Raw genomic sequence first — 26,792 nt, 5'->3', positions numbered from 1 at the left:
AGCTCACTCCCATTATTAATTTCTCTTTATTGTGTAGCGTAGCCCATTGTGCTGATTATCTTTGATTGTCCTTTTATGTGTATATGTGTTATCTTTGATTATATATTTTTGGTAATGCTCCTGGTCTAGACACACATTGTCTCAGTTGCATTCCGTTTGTATCAACATACGAAGTTTCATATGTAATCCTGTGCTCCTGTAGCACAAATAAAGAATAAAAGTCATGATTCATAAATCTGTTGCAAGTTGCTGCTGCTCTGACAACAAAGAATGGGTGCAGGAACAAATCACGTTCCACTGCAGAAATAATTTTCCCATTTAGCACGGCTATGACATGATGTCAATCACATGTAGGTTATCTCCAAACTCAAAACAACCTTTGCAGCATGTGGGCAGGCCCACTGATGCTAAGACTGGTTTGATTATGCTGCAGAAGTTATGTTGTGCAGTCATGATCTCTCCCCATGCAATTTACATATTTTTGGAAGTGGCCACTGATTTGCTTAGGATGAAGAGGTGCACACCTGGCTGCAATCATGGTTATGTAGGCAACCGCACATATTTTTACATGAAGACATTGACCATCTCGTCTCACGTTGGGATAAATATATTAATAGGTGTGATGATTACTTGTGAAATAATAAACAGTTTACTTACTTTTTCCATCTGTCTATTTTCATTTGATTACCCCTTACATTATCGGCCTGCTTTAACAATCTACTAGCCAGAAAAAACTGGCATTTCTTGGCTATTCTTTTTGCCAGTTTTCTATTAGTAAATAAAAAGAATTGTTTTTATAGAGTAATGTTGAAATAATTTCATTTCCATGTATTTGTGGGAGCACCTTTCAAATTATGAAACAGGCATATAAAGAATTATGTATAATACACAAACTTGTAAGTACAGTATTCAAATTAAGAAACCTAATATTTTTGTATGCTGGATGTAGCTGCTTCACGTGTCTACAATGTGATTTTGTAAAGGCCTCTACGGCAATGCCTCTTCATAGCTCTATGAATGGCTATTGTTTTCCCCTACAGCCATTTGTGCTTTGCAGTTGAAAGCTGTTGAAAGGCTTGTAGGTGTCAGCGATTTCCTTAAGTTGACTCTACTATAGGAGTGTATTATCAGTAAAGAAAAAATGTATTAAAACTTCATACACGATACAGTATTTTTTCATGCATTTCAATGTTTATGACATTGTATCTCTTGATCTATGTACTGGAGAATGATATATTTGTATAGGTACAGTCAGCTGCATATACACTGAAGCACCAAAGAAACTGGTATAGGCAAATGTAGTCAGATACAGATATATGTAAGCAGGCAGATTATGGCGTTGCAGTCGGCAACACCTACATAAGACAACAAGTGTCTGGCGTAGTTGTTAGATTGGTTACTGCTGCTACAATGACAGGTTGTCAACATTTATGTGAGTTTGAATGTGGTGTTACAGTTAGCACATGGGCGACAGGACACAGCATCTCCGAGGTAGCGATGAAGTGGGGATTTTCCTGTATAACCATTACACAAGTGCAACGTGAATATCAGGAATCCAACAAAACATCAAATCTCCAACATTGCTGCAGCTGGAGAAAGATCCTGAAAGAAAAGAACCAACGATGGCTGAAGAGAATCGTTTAATGTGACTGAAGTGTAGCCTTTACATAAATTGCTGCACCATCAACAAGTGTCAGCATGTAAACCATTCAACGAAACATCATCGACACGGGCTTTTGGAGCCAAAGGCCCACTCATGTACCCTTGATGAATGTACAACACAAAGCTTTACACCTTGCCTGGGCCTGTCAACACTGACACTGGATTTTTGGTGACTGGAAACATGTTGCCTGGTCGGACGAGTCTCGTTTCAAATTCTATCGAGTGGATGGATGTGCACAGGTATGTAGACAACCTCATGAATCCATGAATCACGCGTGTCACCAGGAGACTGTTCAAGCTTATGGAGGCTCTGTAATGGTGTGGGGCATGCACAGCTGGAGTGATTTGGGACCCCTGATACATCTAGATATAACTATGACAGGTGACACATACGTAAGCATCCTGTGTGGTCACCTGCATCCACTCTTGTTCAGTATGCATTCTGATGGACTTACGCAATTCCAGCAGGACAATGAGACATCCCACATGTCCAGAATTGCTACAGAGTGGCTCCAGAACACTCTTCTAAGTTTAAACACTTCTGCTGGCCACCAAACTCCCCAGAGGTGAACATTATTGGGCATATCTGAGATGCCTTGCAATGTGGTGTTCAATGTGCTGCCACCCCTTCATACTCTTACAGATTTATGGACAGACCTGCCAGATTCATGGTGTCAATTCCCTCCAGCACTACTTCAGACATTAGTCGAGTGCATCTCATGTCGTGTTGTGGCACTTCTGTATTCTCGCGGGGGACCTACACGATTTTAGGCAGGTGTACCAGTTACTTTGGCTCTTCAGTGTATGAGTACTGCCTGCAAAATATGTTGCAAATAGAGTTAGGAACAAAGAAGTAATAAATTTAAACATCGTCCATGATGAGGCAGTTTTTCACGCATTTCGGTGTCTATAATGTCGCGTCTCCTGATTTAAGTGTTATTCAATGACATACTTTTTTATGTACATTCAGCAGCATATGTGGATACTGTCTGCAAAATATGTTGTGAATACTTAGTAGCAAAGAAGTAACAAATTTAACTATCAAGCACAAAGCATCATATCTCCTGAGCTATGTGTGGTACCATGATACAGTTTTTATGTGCATTTAGCATCATATGTGGATACTCTATGTGAAATTTATAGCAAAAAACGTTAGTAGCATGTCACACATAAAGCAGCAGTTTTTCACTCATTTTATTGTTTATTATAGACTATGTGATCAAAAGTATCCAGACACGCCAAAAAAACATGTTTTTCATATTAGGTGCATTGTGCTGGCACCTACTGCCAGGTACCCATATCGGTGACCTCAGTAGTCATTAGACATCGTGAGAGAGTCGAATGGGGCACTCTGTGGAACTCATGGACTTTGAACGTGGTCAGGTGATTGGGTGTCACTATCATATGAGAGATTTCCACACTCCTAAACATCCTTAGGTCCACTGTTTCTGATGTGATAGTGAAGTGGAAATGTGAAGGGACACGTACAGCACAAAAGCGCACAGGCTGACTTTAGCTGTTGACTGACAGAGACCGCTGACAGTTAAAGAGGGTCGTAATGTGTAATAGGCAGACATCTATCCAGACCATCACACAGGAATTCCAAACTGCATCAGGATCCACTGCAAGTACTATGACAGTTAGGCGGGAGGTGAGAAAACATGGATTTCATGGTTGAGTGGCTGCTCATAAGCCACACATCACACCGGTAAATGCCAAATGATGCCTCGCTTGGTGTAAGGAGTGTAAACATTGGACGATTGAACAGTGGAAAAACATTGAGTGGAGTGACGAATCACGGTACACAATGTGGCAATACGATGGCAGGCTGTGGGTATGGTGAATGCCTGGCGAACGTCATTTGCCAGCATATGTAGCGCCACCAATAAAATTTGGAGGTCATGTTGTTACAGTGTGGTCATGTTTTTCACGGAGAGGGCTTACACCACTTGTTATTTTGTGTGGCAGTATCACAGCATAGGCCTACATTGATGTTTTAAGCACCTCCTTGCTTCCCACTGTTGAAGAGCAATTCAGGAGATGGTGACTGCATTTTTCAACATGATCGAGCACCTGTTCATAATGGCCTGTGGTGGAGTAGTTACACAACAATAACATCCCTGAATCCTTTATAACACCTTTGGGATGTTTTGGAACACCAACTTCATGCCAGGCCTCACTGACCGACATTGATACCTCTCCTCAGTGTTGCGCTCTGTGAAGAATGGGCTGCCATTCCCCAACAAACCTTCCAGCACTAGACTGAACGTATGCCTGCAAGAGTGGAAGCTGTCATCAAGGTTAAGGGTGGGCCAACAGCAAATTGAATTCCCGCATTACCGATGGAGAGCGCCACGAACTTGTAAGTCATTTTCAGCCAGGTGTCTGGCTACTTTTATTCACACAGTGTATCAGAGCTCCTGAACTATGATAGGCAGATGTTTTTTATCACCAACAGTGATTGTAGCCTGACATTAAGGGATATATGTACCAAGTCTAGCTGAATCAGTCCACTCAATTAGGAGGTGCGCATGACACACACACACACACACACACACACACACACACACATCCATTTTTATACTATGTATGAATCTTGCAGGGACTACACATGCAGATGGACATGGCTGGGGAGGGTGGGGGGGGGGAGGAGGAAGGGTAGTGAGAGAGGAGGAGGAGGATGGATGACAGAGAAAAGAAGAGGAGGAGGAGATGGAGACAGTGAGTGTGAAGAAGGCTAAGATGGTAGAATGAGAGCAGGGGGTGGGAGCTGGAGTGTGCGAGGGAGGGGCGGGGGGGGGGGGGGCAGAAGAGCTGAACAGAGAGAGGGACAAAGAAGGGATGGAAAGAGAGAAGAGGATGAAGACATGCATAGAGAGAGAGGAGGAGAAGATGATCAAAAAGAGTGGGAGGAGGTATGTTGTGCAGGTAGTATTGGCATGCCTTGTAGAGTTTACACATGCTGATGAGCATTGCTGAGAGGAAATACAATATACAGTGCACTAATATGGAAGCAGTAGTGAAAACACTTATATGTGATCTTTCAAACCATGTTCAGTGCTGGGCATTTAAACTGACTCTCACTGAAAATATTTAATGAAGTAACTTAGTTGAACACTATAATAGGCAATTTAAGACTGCTTTCTTGAATACCAGAAAGAGCTATCTGCAGTATCTGAAGGAAAAACAAAATAGAGATGCAATGGTTTCCCCTGACCAGTTTAAGGGGACACAGTCGCGAGGGAACTCCCATAAGGAATCAATGCTAAAACGAGCAAACGTCAGGTACACTTTCTGAAGTAACTAATGGAGATAAAGATCTGAAACTTTCACAGTGTACAGCTGAAACATCATTCTCAAATCACATAAAAATGGGTAATGTATTTTATATATTTCATGAGTAATAATTTTTTTGTTCTATAAGACAAAAAATTAAAACTTTTCTAAACACCTTGGAGCTTGTAAATCTGTTCTTTTTATCACCACGGGTCTATTCTTTTTTATCTAATTAATCATCGTTGTATTAACAAGAGATACTGTAAGTCTGATGTCTGTAGCAGTCATAGTTTTTGAGAAAAGTCTACCAGAAGGTCAAAAAATGTAGTTTTGAGAAAAATGGTATTAAAGTTTTACATGCAAGCAAGTAATGTACAATGTCATACAGACAAACTTTTAAAACATTCCAGGGCTATACTGTGGCTCAGCTTCTTATCTTTCTCTTCTTTTCTTTGATCTTCTGGCTAACCTGGCCTCCTTGGTAGCATTGCCTGCAGAAATATCAGCATAACAGATACGGTCCATGTCAATCTCTTTCAGTCCCCTTTCAGTATTGATACCATCCTTTGTTCCCAAGAGTCTTAATACATCAGTCTTCTTTGACACACCAGCATTGAAGCACATCACTGCATCAAGGACACCAAATTTTAGTGTTTCTTTTCTTATGAAAACAGTTTTTGGTAGCCTTGTCCAAATGACAAAACCCAAATGAAAGTTTTTCCATGGAGACACTTTTTCAAGAGCTCTTGTTGGCTAAGGTCTCTGAAAATGGGTTTCAAAGCTAAAAGGATTTTTTATGGAATTGAATGTTTGTGCTTATAGCTGGAAGATGTAGCTGGGTTGTTGAATTTGCACCAGCTGTCAGGTCCCCGTGGGCAAATGTTATGTTGTGGTTCCTAATCTGTTGAAATTTTATGAAAGAATATAGCCCAGATGGCTCTCCTCATTGCTTCTACATTGTTGCAGTTATTTCTAATGGCCATACCATAATAAGTCTGGATCCTGTCTATTTCAGCCTTTGTCAGGCCCCCTTTACCACCTAACTTTTTTTCCTTACATATCTTTAGAAGTCATGATCCCAGTCTTTTCTGTACATGTCCTATACATTCCAGTTTATTAATTTTGACTCTAGGCCCATAAGGTTTATCTTCTACCACTTACTGATAAGCCTTACTGTCCCCGTCCCCAAGATAGTCTGTATAGAGGATACCTCTTGACTGCACAGACCTTTTGAAAATGTTAGCAACACCAGCCACTTCCATGCCTCCACTAGAACCATCATAGTCCTTTTTGCACACATGTTGTATAGTGGGATTTTTGCTACATATGTCACAGAACTTAGTAATAATTTCAATATCCAGAACCTTCCCAGTATCAAAAGAAGTTGCTGACACAATGCCATTTGGGGATGTATACCCACGTTTCTGCCAACTGCCATCAAAACCAGCAGAAATTTGCCTTGGGTCAGATATCGTATCATTCAACTGAACTGCTTCTTTGGTTGCTTTCAACATTGTAGATTCACTTACCTCAGCTACAACTGCACCAATAGTCTTGTTGTAAACATCAAACTTTCTTGGAGGTGGAGGAATGTTCATCACTGCACAAAGAACAGCACCTGCGCTTCGCCCTTTTCCAATAGATCTAAGTGCATACACTAATCTTATATTGTTTTCATACAATCTGCTTCTTGTTAGATGGGATGACATTGTATTGGCAGTACAGCTACATTCCAAACATGTCAAAACTAAATTACAAACAATTCCCTTGGTTTTCACCACATCTTTGTGCAAAGTAACGTTTCCACCACAGTTTTTACAATTTGTGTGTTTTTCGATAAGTTCACGTAATAAACTCATGGAGATCAGAATGTTTGTGTCAGTAACAACGGAAACACTGTTCACACCACATATTGCATTGTCATGCATTTGAGAGGCACTTGGAAAACCGGCAGCACCTAGAAGCTTCTTACTTGAAGCACTGACACTCGCACTGACTTCACTTTCAAAATTATTTTCTGCCCTCTGTTCAAAACTAGCAGTTTCGCAGTTTATTTTTACATTTTTATTTCCATCAAACTTAGGCTTATATCCAAACTTCCTTATTCCACCCATTGTGTTATAACGTTTCACAAAATCATTACATTTGTATCACCAAAAGGTAAACAACTAGGATGAAGAAACTGACAAACAATAGTCGACAAAGCAAACAGGCTGGCAAACATCAGAATAACAATTCTCTCTTGCAACGCAAATAAAGAGTATTTATATCCGTGGAACATAAATGATTGTTGTACTATAGTCAATGCTGACTACTGCGCAAGACACAGCAAAAATGGACGTGGCGCTAGTTACCGTGCTTCAAGAACAAATTAATAATTCCGAATCTAATAATCAGATTTGTATGAAACAAACGGCATTTTGTAGCCAAATAATTGGAGCATAGATTAAGGCTTAAAAAAATTTGATTTTTTTGAGCCTGTTCGTGACTGTCCCCCCTTAAACATGCTGGAACTCATGGCTCTCCACAGCTGCTTATATGGCAGAATATTTTGAAGAAATGACTGACTTCTTGCACAGTTTGAGCTGTTTAATGCAGGCTTTGAGTTACGTCAGGTTGCTATTGGGTGATCAAAGAACATGCATGTGACTTAATATGATTAGTTTCTTAGAGACTTCAAAATATTACAAAATTAAAACAGCCTGAAGAATGTTGCAGTATTATGGGCAAAGAAATTTTTAGTGATGAAATAAATAAGATTTTAAAAGGACAAATAAGTAAGTACTTTATGCAGAAGTTAATGAGGCACTGAAGTGCACTAGGTTGCATCTTCAGAATTCATGTTTTAACCCAAGGACAATAAACTTGATCCATAGTAATGTAGACATGCCAAGGATCATGCAATCTGTAATTGGAATGATTGGCCTCATCAGTGCAGATACTCTGAAGGGGTTATAAATCTCTTCACTATTTTGCTGAGAAGCATGTGTCCACACATTCATGAAATATTGACATAGTCAAGTATCTGCAGGAAACAGGAGACAATAATCAGTAGTTTGTAGCTGTGGCACTGAAAATTATTTGGGTGCAGCCATCCCAATGTAGACAAATGAGAGGCTATTTTCCAACTACAGTGAAGTCCTGACAGACTGGCAAGATTGGCAGCACAATGCCTTGGAAGGTAACCTAGAAATAATGACAATACTACTCGCATTTTCTTTGATTATCAAGTACAACATAAATGTTTTTCCCTTTTTCCTCCTCAGGTCAGTGTAACGTAAATAAATATGATGTGTATGTTGTAATAAATACAATGTAAATGACAGGTACAGTTTCATTTTCACTATAACACTGAAAAGTGGTTAAACAGTACAAAAACAAATAACTGAAAAGAGAAACATGGTGGCTGTAAATGGTGCCTAAAAGTAACACTGATAGCTGAAAAAATAAAACAGAAATTGGATATAAAATCAATTTTTTTTCCTGTCCTTAACTATCAGGCAAGTTCAAAAAGTCACTTTCAAATGAAAAGTTTTAAACTGATTGAAAATTGTTATCAATTGTTTATTTAATATCAGAAAACAACAGAGGGAGTGTTGCATAGTACAGGTTGTTTTCCACATTATCTGTGTCTTTGATTATGTAGCTTTGGTTGTGCTTCTGTCCTAGATGCATATGGTCTCAGTTGTGTTCTGTCTGTATTAGCATTTGGTGTAATCACTGTAATCATGTGACCCTGTAACTTAGCAAGAATGAAAGGTATCCTGCACACCACAATAGAATGTCAAATGTGACACAGTGAGCCTTCCTCCCTAGATTAGATGGTGTGGTATACACAGATGGCAAACCTACTTGACATGCTTTACCTGCTTTATTATCTCAGATAGCATACATGTGAACTCTGATGCTGATAACTACAATACTCCTTACGAGATAAAGAAAATCAGTGTACATGTATGAAAAAGTTACAACTGAAATAGAGAGAATTATAAATAAAATGCAAAACAAAGTCTCTACTAGACTGGATGAAATTTCCTCCATTATCTTAAAAACATGCATTCATTCGTTCCTGTTCTGGTCCACTACTTCAACGAAAGTTTGAATATAGATGTATCTTCATCTGAATTAAATATAGAATAGTCCAGCCATTACACAAAAAAGGTAGTAACCACAAAGTAAAACACTACAGACCCACCAGCTTAATTCTGGCCCTAAGCAACATATTAGGAAAAATTTTTGCACTAAGATTAGAAAAATTTATTGCCAAGGAAAAAGTGTTATGAGAAACCCAACATGGTTTTAGGAAAGGCTACTCATCATCTGCTGTATGTGACCTAGTACATACAATATTTATGAAATTAGATAAGAAAGAAAGGGTGGTATATTTGTTCCTGGATGTATCAAGTGCATTTGGTGCAGTATGCTGTAAGCTGCTAGTTGATAAACTGGAAATTTATGGTACCAGAGGAATAGCTAAAAGTCTCTAACTGTCAAACCTACAAGACAGATACCAGATCATACAAGTCACACACAAAGTGGGAAACATTACTGAGAAAAAAATAAATTTATGCAATGAGGACAATGTCATTAGTATTTCATTTTGAGCAAATGAGTAATATTCGCTACATTTTAGCATTTTCATATCTCACATATGGAACTGAAGTATGGAGGTGTGCTGCTGTCAAGCATGTATGCTTAGGTATAATGCCTTTTGCAAAGGGATTTTCAAAAGCAAGAATCTACTAACACTGTCATCACTATATGCTTATAAAACAGTTCAACAAATTTTAAAATACAGGCAGCACAATAGTCTAAATAGAGATGTGCTCATTTACAATACTAGAAGGGACTATGATTATCACCTGGAAAGATATAATACATAAAGTACAGACAACAATCCCTTTAACATGCGATCACATTTTTTAACAAACTTCCAAAAACACTGAAAAGATCATGTGTAACTTGCTTTGAAATGGCCTTAAAGGAGTGTCTTACCAATAAATGTTTTTGTAGGATTAAGGATTTCTTTCAGAGGACAAGAATACTTTAAACTGTACAGATATTATTCATGTGTACCAGTAATCAAGCTATATATTTTTTATGTTTATTATTTGTAATTGTTGCTGCAAAGTGATGAGGGAAGTGTAAAATATGTCCATACTCCAAAACATATCTGTATATTTGTCTACTGAGAATAAATATATAAATAAAATAAGTAAATGAGAACACCTGTGTACGATCTGTGGATTAATTTCTGTATGAGTCCCAAGAGAATACTAAATGTATTGACAGGATCATTCTTTAATCATTATCTCAACAAGAAATGTATGTAATTGCTAATGACTGTTTGGGGAGGAGGGGTAGGGGTCAGACTAATTTTTGTCGCTATGAAAATTTTCTTCATGTCTGAAATTGCTGTGTCTATGAAACACAATGCTCACTGAAGGAGAGTAATATCCATATGCTAAATAAAGTGGTTAAGAAAATGGTTCACACTCCTGCCCACTATGAAACTTCATGAAATCATTGCACAGAAATGTTTCCATTTCAACATTTTTGCTGACAGCAACTGAATACCACATAGGACAAGTCAACAGAGTCACTTACACAATATCTAGCAGTGAATCATTGTGGAAACTTGCAATAATAGATCATATGGTATGTTGGTATCAAGTCTTGTCCTTTTCAAAGTGACCCTTGCATACTGCTTTACTCTTGTACTGTGCTAAGTCTCAAAATTTCTACACCATTGCTTCCTAGCACTCATCAGTGGCAGTTCCACACACATATAAACAGACCAATATACTAAGTTTTAACACATACTATGTCTACTTATCTCATGCATTACATGCCGGAATGATTATTGAACATTTTAATGTTAAATCTTATGTTTGTATACAATGAAGTGACATGTTTCATACTATTAAGAGTTTTCTACTCTGCAGGAGATTTTGCCCATTAGAAAAGAGTAACAAGGGCATGATGGACTATCACTGTGATGATTTCTCTGTCTTTTTTCCTCTCTTCCATAATAATATATTGACACTAACACAGGATGGAAGTGGTCCATTAGCATCTTGTTGAATGTAAGTAATATAAAGCTCAGAAAAATCCAAGATTTGATTTGTAGATACTGATCCACAGAACAATGTTGTTGTGGCAGCAAAGTGGTAGATGTGATGCTGGCAGGAGCCAATGTTCTATCTGGTAGCCTTTGGGGCTCAAAGTATGATCTCTCATCTACCAGCTTCTATCTCAATGCTAAGGACGCTTTCCAAAGAGGCACATGATGCTCCCCTGAGAGAGAAGGAGTGTGATTCAAAATATATAATAGATCCAGAATGAGATTTTCACTCTGGAGCAGAGTGTGCACTGATATGAAACTTCCTGGCAGATTAAAACTGTGTGCTGGACCAAGATTCGAACTTGGGACTTTTGCCTTTCACAAGCAAGTGCTCTACCATCTGAGCTACCCAAGCATGACTCACAACATGCCTTCACAGCCCCAGTCCTGCCAGTACCTCGTCTCGTACCTTCCAAACTTCACAGAAGCTCTTCTGCGAACCTATGGTAGAGCACTTGCCCGCAAAAGGCAAAGGTCCTGAGTTTGAGTCTCGGTCCGGCACACAGTTTAATCTGCCAGGATGTTTTATATAATAGATAACGTCATACAAGACATAAAAACTTTAAAGAAAATGGATAGTATGAAACATGTTGAAATATTGTATTAAAAAATTTAGAAAATATGTTGAGTCAATGTTACTTTCTGGTAACTCTTGGGTTTCAGTATATGATCTATGAGGGTGATCCAAAAAGTAAGGTCTCCAAAGTGCTGTGGCCAAAGAGCTGGCTGTTGGCCTCACTGGTTCTTTCCATGCTCTCTCCACTCTCTACAGAAACCACCGCATACCTGTTGGAGCTTTCAGTCTTGGCTTGGCAGCCAATTTGTAATGGAGCTCCCATTAACCACTACCAAACAGGTGCAAAGTTTGTGCAGTTATTCGGTTTTTGAGTGCAAAGGCAGTAAACCAATCAACAATTGAGGGAAGTGTATGGAGAGTTATGTTCAGATGTCAAAGATGTCCACAAGCATTGTAGAGAGTTTGTAGGTGGTCGTACTGAAATTCATGACGAGGAAAGAAGTGGGAGACCACAAAGTCCTGAAGAGACAATTGCAGAGGTTAAACAATTTGCGCTTCAATATCAGTGGATCACTCTTGATGAGCTCTGCAATGTTGCTCCTGAGATTTCTCAGAGCACCATTCACCGGACTTTGACTGAAGTGTTGAAATTTTGGAAGGTGTGCGCAAGATAGGTCACAAGAATGCTGACAGAAGATCACAAACAGCCATGCATTGAAATTCCCTGCCAATTTCTTCAAAGTTATAAAGATGAAAATGACAACCTTTTGGATTCCATAGTCATGACTTTCCACTTCTCACCTGAGACCAAACAACAGTCATGTGAGTGGCAGCATTCTGGTTCACTAAAGCCATGAAAATTTAAAAGAACGCAGTCTGCCAGTAAATTCAGGGCTACTGTGTTTTTGGATTGAAAGGGGTATTTTTGGTCAACTTCATGGTTTCTGGGACAACAATAAATGACAACAGGTATTGTCAGACACTAAAAAAAAACTCAGATGGGTGATTCAGAACCAAAGAAGAGGATTGCTGAGCAAGCGCATAAGCCTTCTCCATGACAAAACTCACCTCCGCACCACCCATCAAACCGTGGATCTTCTGCAACAGTTTGGATGGAACATCATCACCCATCCATCCTATAGTCTGGATTGTGCCCAATGACTACCAAGGTGCTTCAGTGATGACAACAAGGTGAAAGATGAGGTCCAATGCTTCTTCAATAGCATGGCAGCAGGCTGGTATGACATAGGCATACAAAAACTGCTACAGCATTTACAAAAATTCATTGATTGAAATGGTGATTATGTGGAAAAATAGAAAAGTGTTCAAGCTTCAAAACTATGTACAATTTACAGTAAATAAAATTTCTGTTCTTTTTTTATTATTTATTGGAGACCTTACTTTTGGGATCACCTTCATATCAACTAACAGCTTCCCCCAATACTCTTGACTGTTAACTTCCAAAGGTATATCTAAAGCCTCCTCAGAGTGGTCCCAAAAAGATGAAAGATGACTTCCTACAGGATACAAAACTTAACCAGAAAATGGAAAGTATGAAACATTGTATCAGGGTGACTCTTTTATTTGACTGAAAACTCAAAAATATATCAAATTTTGTTTTAAGTTGATAATATTTCATTATTTATGTCACTTTATTTTGAAGAGCTCATCTTCACTTCCTAGATTCATAACTAGAATTATATTCTTTACAATTAAATATTAGTTGCATGCTTCAGTCAAGATAGTTCAAATAGATGAAATGCAAGGTGGCACAATCCCTGAGCTCACTATATAGAACACTAGAACATAACAAAAACAAAATGGTAATGTTCTAAGCTTGGTTTAAAGCCAGAGTAAATGAGTACTACATGTGATATTTCAGATTGGATAAATTCAACAAGACAAATAAGTGAATATGACTGAACCTGTTTAAAAACTTCATCATGTTCTCTACGCCTTCTTTCTTCAGCTTGTCGGCGTTCGGCTTCTACACATTCTCTTAAAGTTCTTTCACGTTCTGCAAGTAAAGCAAATGCATGTGCTCGACGCTCATCCTGCAGTCTTGTCATCTCTTTTAATAAGAAGTTTAGTATGCCACTCAAGGACAGTCCATCTAAGTAGTTACACATGGCCAGCCAGTTACTATCCTGAAAATAAATTTTGGGAATTATTATACAATTTTCACTTCAATGAAAATTTCTAACAAATGATTGTGATCTTTTTAATACATTTCATCTGAGAACTACAGAAAATGGGGTGCAACATTATTTACATCTATGTACATCTGGGTCTACATCTATATTCAGCAAACCATCTTATGGTGCATGATGAAGAGCACTCCAACCAGATAGTACTCCTAATAGATTACACAAAGCATCAGGCTCAAGAAAAGCCTTATCATGCTCTAAACAAAATTTCTGACTGAGGTATCTCCTGTTTTAACCATAATATGCTGTAGATCCCTTGAACAAAAACTGTACCTACGAGATGGAAGAAAGAACAGGTCACAACGAGGCTACAAAAAGGATAGCAGAATGATGCACAAAACTACTGTCTATACCCTTGGCATCCACTTGTTGTACAAAACCCAACTCATTACTTGTCACATGACAACTTAAAAGCTGTGAATCAAAGCAGAAATGATGCAGTACATCTTAACTTCTGAAAATCACTTAAGTCAATACCATGACAACACTTACAAAATACAATTATCTACATCTACATCGATGTGATTACTCTGCTATTCACAATAAAGTGCCTGGCAGAGGTATCAAGTGAGATTTCCGACTGGATTGAGGATTTCATGGCAGGAAGAACAAAGCATGTTCTCTTTGATGAGAGTCACTCACACACGTAGAAGTAACGTTAGGTGTGTAGAGGTAACGTTAGGTGTTTCCCAAGGACCCTTGACAATATTAATGGTACCCTCAGACTTTTACCAGATGATGGAATTAACTGTAATGAAGTACAGTCTGATAGAAGCTGCAGAAACATTCAGTTAGATGTTGATAATATTTCAAAGTGGTGGAAAGGACTGGAAACATGCTTTAAACGCTTAGACATGTAAAATTGCACACTTTACAAAACAAAATAAGTAAGTGTTGTATGGATACAATATCATCATAATGGGATGGATCAACTTACAAATAGTTGGATGTAAAAATTTGGAAAGATATGAAACGTAACAATCACAAAGATTCAGTTGCAGGTAAAGCAAATGATGCACTTCAACTCATTGGTAGGATACTGTGAAAATGCAATACATCTACAAATGAAATTGCTCAGAAAACACTTGCGTAACCTATCTTGTGTTATTGCCCAAGTGTAGCATCCACATCAAAGAGGACTAACAGGAGATCTTGACTGTATAAAAAGAAGAGAATTACTAATGGACACAGGTTTGTTTGACCTATGGGAGTCCATAACAGACATGCCGGGAGAGGGGAGGGGCGGACTGAGCTGGCAGATGCTTAAAAACAGATACAAACTATCACATGAAAGCCATGAAAGCTCACTTACAATGTTTCAAGAACCACCTTTATGTGAGGACTCTAGAAACATTTTACAACTTACTACATATCACTCCCACAGGCATTGCAAAGACAAGATTACGCTAAAAGCAGCCCACACAGAAACATTTAAGCAAACCATTCTTCCTGTGCTCCTTACATGATTGGAATGAGAAGAAGCCCAAATATCTGAAACAATGGAAAACACTTTATGCCATGAACTTTACAGTGTTTTGTTTACTGAATCCATGCTGATTCCTACAGGGGATGTTTCCAGTTTCCAGAAAGGTTATAGTAAACAGGCATAATTCACCATATCCCATACATTTTCAACTGGTGACAAGTCTCGTGATCTAGTGGGCCAGGGCAAAAGACTGGCACTAAGAAGGCACATGTTCACGCAACATATTTCACGCATCATATTTCACCAAACACAATCTGTTAAACAACCTACAACACGGATTTAGAAAAGGGAGATCTACTACAACAGCAGTAGCATCTTTTATACATGAAGTATTAAATAAGCTGGACAAAAGTGACAAGGTAATAGGCACATTCCTAGATATGAGTAAAGCCTTTGATACTGTGAATCATTCCATTCTTCTGTGTAAGCTAGAAGAGTATGGATTGAGAGGACTGGCCTTGAAACTACTTACCTCCTAATTGAAAGACAGGAATCAATGTGTAAAGCTAACTCATCAAAATAATGAGCAGCTCCTAACAACTTCAGGACACTTCAATGTGGTGTGCCTCAAGGAAGCATACTAGGGCCTTTTCTGTTCCTTGTATATGTAAATAACTTATTTGAACCCCAAAATTGCATGGTTGTAAGCTATGCCAATGACATATCCTTCATCAACTGTGGCAGTGATATGCAGTCTGCAGCTAACAGTACCGAGATCAGTTTCTGTCCGCATACCTTACAGCAAACAAGCTTCTTGTAAATAAAGACAAAACAGTAATAATGAAGTTCATCCCCACTTATAATGCTGCCACAACTGATACTGTATTTACACCCCCATTGGGTCTTGCATATGCAAATTCACATAAATTTTTGGGCATCGTTGTTGATTAACACTTATCATGGAAAGAACATGTAGATAATATTTGCAAGAAAATAAGTAGAAACGTGTATCTACTGAAACGGGTCTCAGCCTTCTTGGACCATGATACTTTAAGGCAAATATATTTTGGGTTGATTCATCCACACCTTCAGTATGGTATTGCGATAGGGGGTGGGACATCAGCAGTTCATATAGACAGACTTTTTAGATTACAAAAAAAGGCAGTAAGAATGGTAGCCAAGGTAAAGAAGAGAGAGCCTTGTACAGACATCTTTAGAAAATGTAAAATTCTTACGGTGTACTCCATGTATATACTGCAGACAGTCATGTTTGTGAAACAAAATCCTGAATTTAATATGAGAAACAGTAATGTACACAACTATGATACACGGGGAAGGGAAAATTTTCATAGAATTGTGACCAATAAAAAGGCAACAGACCACAGCCCACACAGAATGGGAGAAATTTCTACAATGCACTTCCCTGTGAACTCAAGAAAGTAAATCTAAATGTGCTAAAGAGTAGACTGAAGCAATTATTAAGAGAGAAGTGTTGTTCTCTATAGAGGACTTTAAGTTGTAGTGCCATCTTGGAAAACAGTGTATATAGACAATATCTCCGATCTATCAGTGGTATGAAAGAATGTAATTATACGATGTATTATGTGTACTGTACTATTATAAATACAAGCTAAATTGTGTTACACTATAGAGGAATCTACTTGTAGTGCCCTTTTGAAAAATAATGTGTACAGACACGTGTCTGATCCATATGTTGTTATGAAAGAATAAATATTTGATCCATATGTTGTTATGAAAGAATGTAAATATTTTACTGTATATGTGTAATGTAATCTAAATTTTCCTGACAATGTCCGAAAATTTTTTGTTATATGGACAGAAAATAAATAAATAAATAAATAAATAAACATCATGTGGTTGTGCATTGTCTTGCTGAAAAATGGGATCTGGTGTGTTGTGCAGAAAGGGTATTGCTATGGGTCGAAGAATGTCATTTTCATAGCTCACACTGGTCACAGTGCCCTGGACATGCACCAGCTATGATTTTTGGTTGTAGCCAATAGCACACCACACAATAAAGCCTTGAGTTGGTGCTGTATATGTTGTGCAGATGGAGTTACTGTGCTGCCACTCCTCCTCTTCGTGGCAAACCAAAATGCAGCCATCATATTCAAACACACACATCCTGAATTTGCCAAGAAACACTGCCTGATGCCATTCTTATCCCCAGTAATGTTGTTCCATTAACCATTGGCATCTAGCTTGTTTCTACACACTTGCAAAAGGCAGGCAAAGAAGGACTGTCACCCCTGATAGTGTATGATGTACCACTGTTGTGCCAGAGCCGAGGAGGACACAGATCTGTCCTGCAACACCATTTGGATGATGTGTCGATCTTCTTGGGCAGGTGGTCTGGGTGGTGCAACTTGACTCATCTTGTTGTGTTCTACAGCCTTCTGTGAAACATTCTGCACACACCTGTTGCACTGCTTTGTCCCACATGAGCAGCAGATTCCTGAATGGGTGCATCACATTTTCTCATGCCAATAATGCACTCTCTTTCAAACTTACTGATTTGACAGTATTGTGTATATGTCTGCGAAGCATCCTGCACATCTACTCAAATCACACTGTTCCTTTACCTTCAGTTTATAGCAACAATGAGAGCTGCAGGCACATTTTACTGGTAGGTGGTGTTGTGCAATGATATTGATGTTGACCTCAAATCTGCAGGCCAACGTGGTTCAAATGCTAATCATTTCTGCAGAACATACTGATGTACATGTCATGTGAACATGAACGTCCTATCTCTAGTTGTTCAAGGTGTTCTGTTTTTTCTGAACATGAGTGTATGTGTTACACAATACCACAACAAACTGATGTCACCCCTACAGACCTGTTGTTATGCACTTCAGTCTGGTGATCTTCTGGGACACAGGAACAATCTGTAACTATTTCAAATAACTTGAAATGATTTGTTGGTCTGGTGACCTACAGTAAACTTGTCCAGAGGAGAGCACTTCTTTCACATCTGTATATAAAAGAAAACTATAAAATTATTAGACACTATTGCTCATCAGTAGTTATGTTTAGCAGGTGGAACATAAAAGTATATGACTCAATCCTAGCTTCTAGAACTATTAGTTCCTTCTTTAGGGAGGGGAGAGGCAAATGTTGGGGCAGGTTAAGGCTGAGCAGTTCGCTCTGATCCCAGGAAAATGTGACCACCAGCTCTCTCACCTTTAATCCTGGGGTCTGATTGAATTTCTCATCTTTTTTATTCTTTCCCAACCTTTTCCTATCTCCTAAACAATAAACTAAGAACTACACAATCTGTAAAGAATTTTACAGCTCTTTCATCTGGTCCTGCTGCCTTTCCTCCGCTGTGTGATTTTAGTTGACTTTCTAATCCAGGTACACACATCTTAATATTTGAGTCTGGCGAAAGCAGCCAGAGACAGCAGTCAGGTGTGGGTGAAGTGTGCCTGCTTGTGTGTGTGTTTTCCCTTTTTCTGAAGAAGGCTTTGACCAAAAGCTTAGTACGTAACAGTCTTTTTGTTGTGTCTGTCTTCAACTCAATCTGTCATCTTCAATGGCATGTAGCAGTTTATCCTGTGCAACTGTTGATATTCCAACTTGGAGTTCCCATTGTTTGATATCTTAATATTTATCATCATGGTGCTCATGCAATGATGAAAGAAGGAACTATATTTCAGTCTTCCAATGTGAAACCGTGTCAGAAGAGTAAATTCAGTATTTTTCCATCCTCTGTGTTATCACGTGCCAGTATGATCACTGAGCTACAGTTTAGATGATTCTAAACTATTTATTGCATGTATGTAAGTCAAAACCTATGTAACATTTTTCATCAGACTGGGAGGCAAAATTTTATTTTAAATTCACTGAAAGTTTCTTGAATACCCCTCCTTTGTTCGTTCTGACTTCAACACCTTTTGTCTATGGAAAAGGCTTTGACTTTATTTAAGTCTTTAATGAAGCTCTCTTTCCTTTCACAGAAACTTTCTAACAAGGCTATTGTACCATGATGGGTCTGTCCTATTCCTCACTATCCTTTTCAGGACATATATATGAAGTATAGCATAATGCACTTTTGAATTTTATCCATTGGTATTCTACATCTTCTTTCCCAAAGACAAAAGCTTAATGTCGCCTACTAAAATAAATTGCAACCAGTTTCCTATAACACTTCTTGCAAAGCAGACATATTTTTCTATATTCCTTAACATTCCTTTGAACATCCATAGTCAATGATACTTTAACTGCATATAGTTATTGATTCCTTCATCAGATGCAGATCTAGGGGTTAATTCTGGAAGGTGGCAGGGGGTAGGAGGTGGGGAGTAAGGGGCAGTTTGTTAACTGCCCCATCCACTCCAATCTAAACACAAATTTTGAAGAGCAACAGATTTTAAAAATTAGAATATTACTGTATGATTATTATTATTAATGTTCTAAAACATATGTTTACATCAGCGTTTTGTACATTGCTTCAGCATAAATTTCAAGAACTACATCATCTGAAGGGCATTTGTCCAGAAATTAGAGTAGTACTTAAATCATGCAATAGTTTTTAGAACTATTATAGTAACAAACTTTCACAACTCTGAAAACTTCGTAACTTATGTGGTGCAATCACTACTGTCAGTATTTCACTTAGTCCTAAGAAAGTGAACACAGGTCTGCAGACTACAATTATGTAAGCATATAAATGGGGCAAGTGCTGTATCTGTCTCTTATTTTTAACCTACATTTGGAAAAGTTAGCCTTCCTGCAATTTTTCTTAGTGGAGCATTGTTCTATCTGCCTTCTCTCAACTTCCTGTCATTTTTCCAATTCCACTTGTAGAGTAAAGAATCATATCAGATTTGTTGTTGGCAGCAGACATGGTCAGCCTGTGAATGGGTATCTTTTCCTAGCTTCAGTGTTTTCTGCATCCAGTCAGTCCACAAACCAGTTCATGTGGGCTAATCCTTGGAAACACAACTGAAATTTAATCTGTTTTAAACAAAGCTTATACATTTTTTAAAATTTCTTGGCAGTTTTGAGACTCTTAGTTCCCGTGATACCCAAAATATCCCAACAATATTCGTGGCATGAGTCAGCTGATATGCCAACATCATCAGTGACTTATGTGATGGTTATTAAGTGATCATTCATAAAAATTTCCATATTTAGCCTAAAACAGGTTCTCTGGCCCAATTTTGTATAAAAACACATGTAACCTTTCTCGGAGATGACAACACACTAAATATTCAATATGGATAACATTGTACAGACATTTTTTACACATGTTTATCAACAAAACACTGTCAAAATGGCTTGAATCAGAATAACACAATACACAAAATTATAAAATTCCTCTTCATATTTTAATACAACAAGTACTCTGATATCTAAGCAGCTGTTTATTGTGTGTAGTGCTTGCCTGACCTGGCGACTTTACCATTCTCAAGCCAAAAACAGAAGTTGAGAAATCTGCAACTGAGATCAATGCAGAATCATCAGAATCTTTAATTTCTCTTTTCAGTTTGCAAGCAGAGTATCACATTTGTATGATGCATTTATATGTTATGAAATATCCCAACAATATTCAGGGCATGAATCAGCTGATATGCCAACATCATCAGTGACGATTAACAATTGTAAAAAAAATTAAGTTTTAAATAGATTTTTTAATTAAAAAGATCTCAAACAGGCAAAAAAAGGTTGCTATATAGACACATGTCAAGAAAATTTACACATATTTTACTGACTATAATATGCACCTTAATTTTTGAGCAAATTTATTTTAAAAAATAACATTACTACCATTTTTATTATGAGACTGCAAAGTCAGACTGAAGAAAGAGATGCTTAGTTTATAAAACTGAAGTTATCTTTAAAATTCCTGAAAACAATCATCTGAAATTTCTTCTTTTTCTTCTTCTTGCTCTTTGCCATCACTGTTGTTCTCTTCATGTATAAGAAGGTTTTCACTGCCATCAAGAGCATTACTTATGCTGCACTTCTTGAAAGATTTAACAATAACGTCTTCTGTCACTCTAGATTATGACTATTTTATCCCCTGACTCAATTGTTTGATTGTTGGTCATTCTCTCGCTTCTTTCAGTATGAATTAAAGCTGGGTTTCATCCATCATCCATTTGTTCCATTCCTCTCTCATATACACTTCAGATGGTTTATTTATCGAGACATCAAGAGGCTGCAATTGCAAAGTAAGCCCTCCCAGAGTAACAGAAAGCTCTGTATTTCCCTGTCTCAATTTCTTTTTCATAAAATTTTTCAAATGACTACTAAACTGATCTAGCACAAGAAGAGAACTCTTTCCCAGTAAAGCACCTTTCCTTCTCTTCCACACACTGTTGATCCATAATTTCATACCAGTCTCGTCCATCCAACCCTTGTCATGTTTGTGAACAATAACACCTGGTGGTATTTCAGAAGGTTTTGGCATTGTTTTGCACTTGAAAATGATAATTGGATTAAGTTTAGCACTGTCAGCACAGCATGAAAAGACAACCGTGTATTGGGTCATTCCATGTCAAGTGTCCCAGTTTAGATGATGATCCCAGATCGACCGTCTTCAATTTTGATGAAATTTGTACAGGATGTACCTGAGGGTCTTACATGAACTTATGCAAACTTTCAGGCTCACTTGTAACTTGGTTGAGGTGCTAGAGACATTTTCGTGAAGACCGTTTTTACAAAGACCGAAAAGTCGTGAAGAAATTTGGCATTCCACTGTTCCTAATGTACAAGAGCTAGACTCTTGCTTCTGGGTATACTGGTACAACTTTGAGTGCTCTACACACAAATGTTGCAAGTCGAGTTCAGAAAGCAATGCATCTGGCATAACCTCAATTCAAAGTGGGCAACAAATCATATCGCGAGAAATTTGCCCCATATTTAACGAGGCAAGTAGTGGAGAAAGTGCGCTATGGACCTGGTCTTTTGCCAACCTACTGTCTTTCTGGATGTTTAGTATATCACAAATTTTGGCCTGGCTTGTGTTTAATTACTGTGCTACCATCCTGTAAATTTGCTAAAAAACATGAATGTATCAAAATATATTCGTGTTCAAAGTCATGTATTTCAAAATGGACACCTACCACATTACATTCATTACCACGATTCAACAGAGCACATTTCATTGTGTTAGAAAAACTTATTTTCATTTTGGTGTCTCTTTGGGTAAGGTGCAAAAATGTTGCCTAAAATTTGGAATTTTGTTGATTATGTCTTCATTATTTAAATATTCATTTTGCTATTTATTCAGTGATTTTAAACCTGTTTGTGACAGGTTCATTGTTAAATTTAACCATTTAACTGTGCTAGAGACTGCTACATATATTTTGGGAAGCTGAATGCTTATTAATTTTATTTCTTTTCGTTATTTAGGACTCGACAATTTGATTTTAGTGTCTGAAGCATATCAAGTTGTTGTTAAAATGGAAGAACAAGATCAACTTGATGTATGCAGTTTTGGAAATACTTATTCCCCATGCCATTTAACAACATACAGTGCCTTAAAAAGACTGAAAGCTGTAAAGCAACTTTCCTTAGAAGAACAAGAATTACTTACTAGGCGGAGTGAACTATACTCTACTGAAAATACTCAACTATGCTTCCTTCATGAAGCTTTACCCTAAAAAGATTTGAATCTTTGCAAAGATCATGCTGCAACCCATTTGGCAAGAGAAACCACACTGCATGAAAAAGCTTGCACTGAATCAACATAGAAACAACTGACCTACTAAAAGGATAACCATGTCTGATATTAAACCAGGCCAAAAAACATGCCCTTCCTGTAGAAAAGAATTTGATACATTGAAATATTCACAAATGAACGTAAGATATCAGTCAGATGAAGATGATGAGACTAATGTTGATCACAATTTGAATACAAGGTTAACATCTGTTGGAATATCACCATTAAAATTGCAATGAATTGGTGCAAGGGATACAAAAGGATATGCAAAGCACAAAGTACATGAAGTTGAAGGTGCAATTATTAAGAATATTGCAGAAGTGGGAGGACTTGATCCCAGTGAATTGTAGCAACAATCCACAAGCAAGCAATGCTTGTCTTGTTCAGATTACATTGAGCTGATCCAAGAATTGAAAGAAAAATTTCATATATCAAATAATAACAAGAAAATTCAAATTTTGACCTTAGTTCCCCAAAGCTGATCTATCAAAAAGACTATGGAAGAACTTTGTGTTACAGAAAGAATGGTAAGGAAGGCTAGAAAATTAAAAGCTGAATAGGGAACATTGGCACAGCCTAAAGGTAAATGTGGGAAAAAGCTTTCTGAGGATGTGAAGGCAAAAGTCATAGCACATTTTTATTATGAAGAGTATAGTCAGATTTGTCCAGGAAAAAAGGACTGTATTACTGTTCAGATAGATGAAGAAAAGGTTAAAAAACAGAAATACTTATTACTGAGCAACTTAAAAGAAATGTTTGTTGCGTACTGCAATAAAAATGGACCGGAATTTGGATTTTCCGAATTTTGTGAATTAAAGCCAAAGCGGTGTGTGACCGTTGGCACAACTGTTTCACATTCAGTTTGTATCTGCACAATACATCAAAATGTGAAACTAATGTTGGCACATAGCCCAATAAAAGAAGTATACAAAATTTTAATGAGCAAAATTGTCTGTAATTTGGAAACAAAGGATTGCATGCTTCATTGCTGTGAAGTATGTCCAGGAACAGAAGCTCTAAATGAATATTTGGAAAGCGCTTTTGCAGGTATTGATCCTGAGGATACAATTCAGTTCAAATAATGGACTCACACTGATACACACTTAAAACCTGAGAAATGACAGTTGAAGAATTCATTGAACTTTTAGTTACGAAACTGTTGGCCCTTTCTACTCACTGCTACATTGGAAAGCATCAGATCAAGCATTTGTAGTTCACTAAAGAAGGTCTCAAACCAGGAGAAATGCTTATATTAATGGATTTCGCAGAAAATTACTCCATTATTGTCCAAGAGACAGTGCAGGAATTCCACTGGGAAAATAGTCAAGCTTCAATACATCCATTTGTCATTTACTACAAAGGTAATGAAGACCTAAAGAGTGTCAGCTACTGCATAAACAGTGATTGACTTCGACATGACACAGTTGCAGTGCATGTGTTTTTAACGTACTTGATCAAATCCCTTAAGTGCATTTTTAAAAGAAATTAACCATATTCATTATTTTAGCAATGATTCTGCAGCACAGTACAAAAATTCCTACAAAAAATGTTCATGGCATTGAATTTATTTATAATAAAAAAGAAATTATTGAAGATGCAAAAATTGATCAAGAGAAACGTTTTGAAGATGGATGTTCAGTGTCTGGTACAAGAGACCATCACCATTTTGTGCCAATCGATGAAAAGCGACTTAAGATTCACAGAGTATCAAATGATACATTTTCTTTATAGCAAATGTTACCCGGCATGCTAAAATTGCTACTTAACATGTTGCCATTAATGAACCACAGCCTGGCCAGTATGTTGCTTGCTTTTATTATGGAAAATGGTGGATAGGAAATATCTGTGCAGTTTCACGTGAAGAAAAAGATGCCGTGATTAATTTCATGCATCCTCATGGAGCTGCTCAATCATTTCATTGGCCTACTAGAAGAGACATCTGCTGGCTCCTAGAACAACAGATAATTGCAGTCATCCCAGTCCCGGCTGCTTCAATGATGGGGCGGCAATACAGTTTGCTGGAAGTAATAGTTTTGGGCATCAGCAAAAAATTTAAAACATTTAACACTCGAAGAATTCTGTATTACGGCTTGGGAACCACAGAGAGACCCAAAAAAGGCTTGGGACTTGCTAGATACCCACATTCAGACTTGCGAAGCTGCTAGATATTCACATTATGGCTTGGGAACCTGCCAGGCACCCACTTTCGGGCTTGGGAACCTGCAGTAAAGAAACCCACCCGTGGCTGACCTTGTATGGCTATCGGGCTTGGTCCCATGGCGATGGGGTTACTAGTCTTGAGGTTGGTAGTGGCATAGCCACCATGGATCAATGCCAGGATTTTCTGAGTTACCAAAAAAGTCAATAGTTAAGGCGAATTTTTTGCACCTTACCCAAAGAGACACCAAAATGAAAATAATTTTTTCTAATAATATGAAATATACTCTGTTGAATGGTGTTAATGAATGTAATGTGGTAGGTGTCCATTTTGAGGAGATACATGATTTTGAACACGGGTATATTTTGATACATTCATGTTTTTTAGCAAATTTACAGGATGGTGGCACAGTAATTAAACACACAAGCCAGGCCAAAATTTGTGATATACTAAACACCCAGAAAGACAGTAGTTTGGCAGAAGACCAGGTCCATAGCGCACTTTCTCCACTACTTATTCCTTGTTAAATATGGGGCAAATTTCTCGCGACATGATTTGTTGCCCACTTTGAACTGAGGTTATGTCAGATGCATTCATGTTTTTTAGGAAATTTACAGGATGGTAGCACAGTAATTAAACACACAAGCCAGGCCAAAATTTGTGATACACTAAACACCCAGACAGACAGTAGTTTGGCAGAAGACCAGGTCCATAGCGCACTTTCTCAACTACTTATGCCTTGTTAAATATGGGGCAAATTTCTCGCGACATGATTTGTTGCCCACTTTGAACTGAGGTTATGCCAGATGCATTGCTTTCTGAACTCTACTTGCAACCAGAATGAGATTTTCACTCTGCAGCGGAGTGTGCGCTGATATGAAACTTCCTGGCAGATTAAAACTCTGTGACCGACCGAGACTCAAACTCGGGACCTTTGCCTTTCGCGGGCAAGTGCTCTACCATGAGTCGTGCTTCGGTAGCTCAGATGGTAGAGCACTTGCCGGTGAAAGGCAAAGGTCCTCAGTTCGAGTCTCGGTCGGTCACACAGTTTTAATCTGCCAGGAAGTTTCTACTTGCAACATTTGTGTGTAGAGCACACAAAGTTGTACCACTATACCCAGAAGCAAGAGTCTAGCTTTTTTTCATTAGGAACAGTGGAATGCCAAACTTGACAATTTCTTCACGACTTTTCGGTCTTTGTAAAAACGGTCTTCACGAAAATGTCTCTAGCACCTCAACCAAGTTACAGGTGAGCCTGAAACTTTGCATAAGTTCATGTAGGACCCTCAGGTACATCCTGTACAAATTTCCTCAAAATTGAAGATGGTCGAGCTGGGAGCCCTAGTACACTTCCTGTGGAATGACCCTATTGCATTTTTTCATGTCCACTTGTTTTTACATTTACAGTTTTAGCACCCTTCATAGCAACAGTTCTGTTACTCGGCACATCAAACGTCAGAGGAGTTTTGTTCATATTTGCTATTTGCTTTAGTACCACACTGGTTTTCTTTCGATATTGAATAATATAACAATGGAAAGGTAATATTTTCTCTTCATAGTGTCATGGCATTTTCTGAGATATTTTTGTTTTGGTTCACATGCTAAGTCCATGACAGTTTATAAACCCGTAACGCAAAGCAAATCCACCCTTATTTCTATATTAACTCCAATGCCATTTTGATGATGTCCTTGAATCTATTTGAAAATATCATCTTCTAGTTTTGGCCATTTT

The 26,792-nt window shown here is 38.0% G+C and overlaps 1 protein-coding gene across 1 annotated transcript in view; it reads right to left on the bottom strand.

Moving 5' to 3' along the window:
* Window positions 1-26,792, bottom strand: part of LOC124616435 (cilia- and flagella-associated protein 91-like) — a 295,797-nt gene that overhangs the window by 39,250 nt on the left and 229,755 nt on the right. The window contains exon 12 of the mRNA XM_047144742.1: window positions 13,505-13,726. Coding sequence (XP_047000698.1) covers window positions 13,505-13,726 — 222 coding nt within the window. The remainder of the gene's footprint in view (window positions 1-13,504; window positions 13,727-26,792) is intronic.

The sequence above is a fragment of the Schistocerca americana genome, chromosome 5 (genome assembly GCF_021461395.2).
Source record: "Schistocerca americana isolate TAMUIC-IGC-003095 chromosome 5, iqSchAmer2.1, whole genome shotgun sequence".
Classification (NCBI taxonomy): Eukaryota; Metazoa; Arthropoda; class Insecta; order Orthoptera; family Acrididae; genus Schistocerca; species Schistocerca americana.
The sequence above is the reverse complement of the archived record's forward strand: the minus strand, read 5'-3'. Positions and strand labels throughout refer to the sequence as shown.